At 35.3% G+C, this 6,500-nt stretch overlaps 1 protein-coding gene and 1 long non-coding RNA gene across 2 annotated transcripts; both read right to left on the bottom strand.

The window, feature by feature from the left end:
* Nucleotides 1-288: 288 nt before the first annotated feature.
* LOC125865794 (uncharacterized) lies at nucleotides 289-5,318 on the bottom strand. Its single transcript, XR_007446399.1, has 4 exons — nucleotides 5,049-5,318; nucleotides 4,223-4,361; nucleotides 623-686; nucleotides 289-481 (listed from the first exon to the last, which is right to left on the bottom strand). It is a non-coding gene; the product is annotated as an uncharacterized LOC125865794 (long non-coding RNA).
* A 357-nt stretch (nucleotides 5,319-5,675) lies between these two features.
* On the bottom strand, nucleotides 5,676-6,500 carry LOC125863820 (uncharacterized). The gene is made up of 2 exons (XM_049543812.1): nucleotides 6,323-6,500; nucleotides 5,676-6,202 (listed from the first exon to the last, which is right to left on the bottom strand). Exons 1-2 carry the CDS (start codon nucleotides 6,498-6,500, stop codon nucleotides 5,676-5,678), a joined length of 705 nt encoding a protein of 234 aa, XP_049399769.1.

The following is a 6,500-nucleotide window of genomic DNA, read 5'->3' as shown; positions in this document are numbered from 1 at the left end:
ATATGAGAACACTTTTATGACCTGAAACAACACTTTTTATGTGTGGCTTTTGCTTCCTCATTGGCAACAATTTCAAACGTGCCATTTGATACCTCTTCTAAAGTAACATTTATGAAGTGTAGTCATTACTTGTGTACATGCCATAATTTATTATTAATGATTTACATAATTGATGTCTCTGTGATAACACATTAATAAAGACTATCACAAACACTAAAATATATGATAAATAACACAAAAATACATATATTTGCAGTAGACTTTGAAAAAGAAACATCTAATGAACACATAGTAATAAAATAATATTTCAAAATGTGCACTAGCAATGAATTCCACAAATTAAAATATAAATTTAACATTGTAATATTCAAAAAGTTTGCATGAACTTCAATTGATTGAATTGACTTGTGGCCACAATTTTAATATCCCTTGACATATCATCTCCCACCATAGTACCACCGCTGATGTCCAATCCCAAAATCTGAAAATGGAAACCTACGTAAGACAAATTAAATGTTCAACCATTTAAAAAAATAAAATATACATTAAATCCTTATTAAAATCCTTTCACTCCTTTCTTTAATTGAATATAAAAGAAATACTTGGATATTGCAAATGTTACCTTACGAATACAATCTGTAGCAACAATGGCTTGCTGGACTTTTGTTATTGAAGCCTACATTTCCCTACAATAATAAAAATTATAAACATAAATTTACAAAAAGATCTAGCATTATTTCCTTTCATGGCCTTCTATTGTATTCTACCTTCAATATCATACCGTGCATATGTAAATCCACTTGATACATTTGAACCAAAGATTTATCAGCAAACAGGACTTGAAAACCACCAACATATGACACTATTCGATTAAGAAATTCCATGGCTGATACCTTCAACATCTCCAAAACTTGACAACATAGTAGATGAAACATGGCAGATGCTGCAACTACAACATTTTGCACACCAGAGAAAAGGGTCAGGGGCTATGATCACAATATATTCGAAGGAAAGATAGCCACATTATTCATTCCGTTCAATCTATCTACAGGGAAAGTCTTCTCAGACACTATATTGATATATTATGGCTTTAATTGAATGTGATTGTTAAAAACAAAGGAGAAGATGAAGCACGGTGAGGGAAGTAAACAGTGATGAACATGATTGGCACATAACAGGGGGGAGGGGGTTATCGTACTAATGGAAACTAGTAAAATATGACATGTATACAAATATAACCCTATGCATATTGTGACTTATCAGTCACTACCCCATAGTACAAGCATTATAGAGATTCAAATAATTGCAAACAGAGAAGCTACACAGATGCAGCTAACAAGAACATAATCAAGAGAACTCGTTCAACAACATACCCAATATAATCCCACAAGTGGGGTATGGGGAGGGTGAGGTTACGCATACTTTACCCCTACCTTTGTGGGGTAGAGAGGTTTTTTCCAATAGGAGACTTGGCTCAAGAAAATTGTTTATCAGCTAGTGAACTAATTCAGATATACAAAATTATCAAGGGAAATTGATTTATGAATAAATCATAATGTATTTGGCCTCAAACATCTGGAGAAATGATAAACCAACAAAACTAGATAATACCAAAATACTCTAGAATCTTGGTACAACTCCAAAACACAAAGAACAAAATGATACTACAGATTCTCTCAACATCAGTAAACTGGTTTAGAGAAGCCCAGGCAAAACATTTTCTAGATTGTTTAAAGGGAGTGACTACTAGATCACCAACTCTTACTGAAATCCAGGCAATTGTCACTGTTCCCCCACTGCTCCAAGGAATCTCAATAATCCTGATGTCATATGTACCATACTTTTGGGTAGACAAAGCATCTGGCTGGAGTTTTTGTACAGATACCTGTTTGTTCACTCTTATTCTTATTTTCTATTCGTACATATAATAGTTGGTATAACGGTAACAATTAGGACTATTTTTGCCTAGCTCCGACACATGGCGCCGTCAGATAGTGGTCCTGTTGTTTGTCCTACTGAAATTACAGATCCAACTTACAATGGAAAGAAAGCGGTGGAAGGAAACATAGAGAAAACATCGTATGGGACCAAAGTTTCGACAACTGCTACCCCTGCAACAACCAACTTCAAACACCCTAAAGAATCAGCAATTGCAAAACAAGCAACACATAATGGAGTTCCGGCAGTGATATTTAAGTCCAAGGATTACTATGGTGTTATGGCTGAAGAATGCAAGCTCACTATTGTCGGGAGATTCTTAAAACCTCGCCCCCAAATTGAAAAAATTAGGTCAGTGTTCAAAGAGCTTTTTCCTATTAAAGGTTCTGCTAAAATTGGTGTATATGATACATTCAATGTTTTCATAAACTTCACTAATGAAGACGATTTCTATAAGGTGTGGTTTCGAAGCGTAATTGAGATCGAGGGGTCTCAAATGTGGCTTCAAAAATGGTCTCCGGACTTCAAACATGATGAAGATCTGCCCATAGCCCCTATATGGATTCTTCTTCCTAAAATTCCTTTTCATATGCACACCTGGCAATATATGAGACAGATTGTTGCTAGCATAGGTATTCCTTTGGGTTTGGATGCTGCCACTACTGGTAAGACTAGACCGAGCTTGGCGAAGGTATGTGTTGAAGTTAATTTACTGAAAAAACTACCTGATCAAATTTGGGTAGGTTGGGAAGATGAGGGAATCCCTCTAAAGGGATACTATCACAAAATTGAATACGAAAACATTCTGAAATACTACAAGCACTGTAAGAAATTGGGTCACAATGTTATGAATCGCATAGTTTTGGAAAGAATTAAAGCCAATGAAGCTAAAGAGATTGAAAGAAATGCCATCAATCTCGATGATAACGGAAAACAAAATACTGAAGAACTGGAGTCTAGTAATATCAAGGAAAATAATGCTGAAAATATCAAGATTATTGAAGAGAATATAAATGTTGGTAAAGAAAATGAGGCTGATAATGGGCAGATTGGTTTAACAGTAGCAGAAAGGCTTAACAACAACAAAAAGAAGAAGAAGGAAGAGAAGAAGAAAGCTCAAAAAAAAGAAGAATATAGTCTTATTCAACCCAGCGATGGAGAAAATTACAGAAAATAAGAAGAAGAAGAAAAGGGCAAAAAAGGAACTCGAGCTTAGCAGGTCTATTGTGGAGGAAAGTGACCTTAACATAAATAAGGTTGAAGATATTGAGATTGAAAGCAACAAAAAAGAGATCAACAATAAAGAAGTAACTTGTTCCAATGTTAGCTGCTACAAAGAGGAAAAATTACACTACAACAATAATGAGGTGGAGACTAATTCTCAAGCGTCTAGAAACAACTATTCCGTCCAGCAAGAACAAGAGCAAATCAGTAAAAACGGGATTGACAAAGAGGTAGAGACCACGAAAGTTTCAAAAGAAGACAATGATATATTAGATCAAATCAATGAACTAAGCATGTCCAACAGTTTACCTTCCCATATTAAAAATCAATCTTGATCACACTTGGTAGTAGATATCAAGTGTGATCAAACGATAAAGCAAAATGTGCAGCATCCAGACTATTTAGCAACCGTGATAGAGTCACAACAAGGTGAGAGGATTGACAAATCCTCTAAATTGAATAATAATCACAAGAAAACCGGAGCACAATCCAATAACGAAGTCAATGACAACACAAAGGATACCAAAACAATAAGAGGCAGAAGTACTCAGAGAAACTGTCAAAGACGGAAGAACAAGAAAAACAGAGATACTACATTGGTAGAAATTGCAAACACGATGTGAGCAGTTACATCATAAATGGAGTATGGAACTGAATGGAGATTGAGAATGATATTCCTAAGGATCTAAGAGGAGCAATATATCAAGTGGATATTGGAAACAATAGCCATAAAGATGATGCAATATGGATGGAGACTGTTGACGGAAGATACACAAATAAATCTGCTTGGCATATTGTTAGGCAGAGAAAAAAATCAGATCCATCATCAAAACATCGACACAATTTGGCACAATGTCATTCCTTTTTAGTTTGGAGGCTATTTCTTGGCAAACTGTCGTTTAAAGAGGTAATCTCCAGATTCAATGCTAACAATCAATCTAATAATTTTAATTGTTATTGTTGCAGGAGCCCCACAAATGACACTATCAGACATGCTTTCATTGATGGAGAGGTGACTAGCCAATACTTATATTTCAATTCTTTTATATTCAATACTCACCTTCTCTATATTTTTCAAGGAACATAGATCATGCATTGCTTGAGGCGCTTCTCAGATAGAAACTCTCTACTGCACTTCAACTGGTTACACCTGAATGTATGTCAAATAATTATGATGCTGCTACTCTCCTTTGTATATCCTAGCAAGAAAAAGTAATCCATGTTAGCTAAAATTGTACCCTTCTTTTTCAGCCATCTGAAGTAATCTCAAACTCTCCCCGATGTGTATAATCAATGAACTACACATCAATACCCAATTAGTTGGGGTCAATAATAAGAATCTGTCTTTTCCAATCCACTCTATTAGTGTATATAATATTCAGGGGATTGATCAAATTACACAATTTTATGCAAACATTAATCTCCCTCAACTTCCTCCTTCGCCACGTTCCGTACCCTCTCTGTATCATGAAGTTCACCATACAAATAATTAAGAATTTCAAGGGACTCTAATCTTCACCGAAAAATAATTTTTTTCTTGAAGGTAGTAGATTATCTAAATTATCACTAAATACTACTCTTATTCAAAAATTAACAATTGTAAATAACATTAAACCTTAACCCATTGTATACCATTTTTAACAAGTCAAAATCTACTACAAGTTAAGGTGTCTGATTTTTGTTTTCCCGTGTTTCTTACAAGGAAAAATTTAAGCTGGCAAATGCAAGACGAAACAAATGAGAAGATTTAAGTCGATTTATTGTACACACATCGTTCATAGTTGAATAAAAGTTTCACAAAAAAGAGGACACGACTTTGACTTACGAACAACAACAAATTTCTCAAATTAGAAAAAAAAATATAACACAAAAAAAAAGAGGCTTACGATCAGTAGCAAAGTTGAAAATCTAAATGTTCCCATTGACCAATACATACAAATAAGGACTCCAGTGTCAATGGAGGGAACAATTCCTAATTTCCATTTTCACCACCAAACTGAACGAGACCTCACATTTAGGGTGCAATGAATGTCGGCTCGTCCAATACATCAAGGGCTTAATTATATGAAGATTCTCAAAAAATCTAACTTGATGATGAAGAAAAAATTCCACAGAAGGAAGAGAAGCCAAGATGATGGTGGAATTTTTAGGTTTTCTGATGATGACTTATGTGAATGAAATTTAGGGCAGAATCAGATACTCTTGCTTTGAAGAAATTGGGCGGAAATAGATTTATGGAGGAAATGTTATTATTTTAAAAAGTTTATGAAAATTAATAGGGCACATTTGTATAGTGTTGTTTTTAGAATTATACATATACCACACTTAAAAGTGTAGCCATATTTATAAATAAGTGTTTTAAATTATTTTATGATTTGGCAACGCTTAAAACATGTACTCTGTTATTTTAAAAAGAACGCTTTACGAGCGTTGCCAAAACAATTGTGGCCAAAAGTCGTGTATAAAAGGCCACACCTTAAAAGTGTGCCCTTAAATATTTTTGGCAACACTTCTCAAACATTGTCAAGAATTAGAGTGGTTGTAAGTTGAATTTGTTGTAGTGATACATTGTGCTGAGGTGAGGCAGAGGCATTTAGAGAAGTGGATTCTAAGGCCATGTGATTGAGGGGCTTCACCTCCCTTTGCCTTTCCTTCCGTGATAGTATGGAAAATGCTTGTGCCATAGTTGGTAGAGTAGTCATCATAAGGATGTTCCCACGTATGACACTGTACATCTCGATAAAGCCCATCAGAAAATGTATGAGTCTTCTATCTTTTTCAGCCTTATGCATTTTGATTTTTCCATCATAAACACACACACACACAAGTGCACCGAGAATTGAATCAGGAGTGTTCATTTCCTCCCATAATTTCTTCATTTTGGTATAATAACTAGTGACATCTAGAGTTCCCTGTACAAGATCATTAATCTCCTTTTGTAGTTGATAAAGATTACAACCATTTGTCTGATCATATCTAACCTCCAATTCCTCCCAAAGCTCCTTGGCATTGTTGACATATTGCAATTTATCTCGCAGATCTGGTGAAAGAAAATTCAGGATTCAAGAAGTCACCATATCGTCATACCTTTTCCACTGCATGAAGGTTGGATCTGCAGGATCTGGCCTCACGACTTTGCCATTGATGGATCTAGTTTTACTCTTAACAAATAAAGCCCTAAGAACAACGCGTCTCCATGACCTGTAGCTAGTTCCATCGAAAACAACAGGAGGCAAGGTAGAACTTGCACTTTCTGAAGGATGCAGGTAAAAAGGGCTAGCAAAGTCCAATCGAATTGGAGTGTTGGAAGTGGTCGTCTCAGCTAGAATTTCACCCAT

The sequence above is a fragment of the Solanum stenotomum genome, chromosome 5 (assembly GCF_019186545.1).
Source record: "Solanum stenotomum isolate F172 chromosome 5, ASM1918654v1, whole genome shotgun sequence".
Lineage (NCBI taxonomy): Eukaryota > Viridiplantae > Streptophyta > Magnoliopsida > Solanales > Solanaceae > Solanum > Solanum stenotomum.
This window is presented reverse-complemented; position numbering and strand designations above follow the sequence as displayed.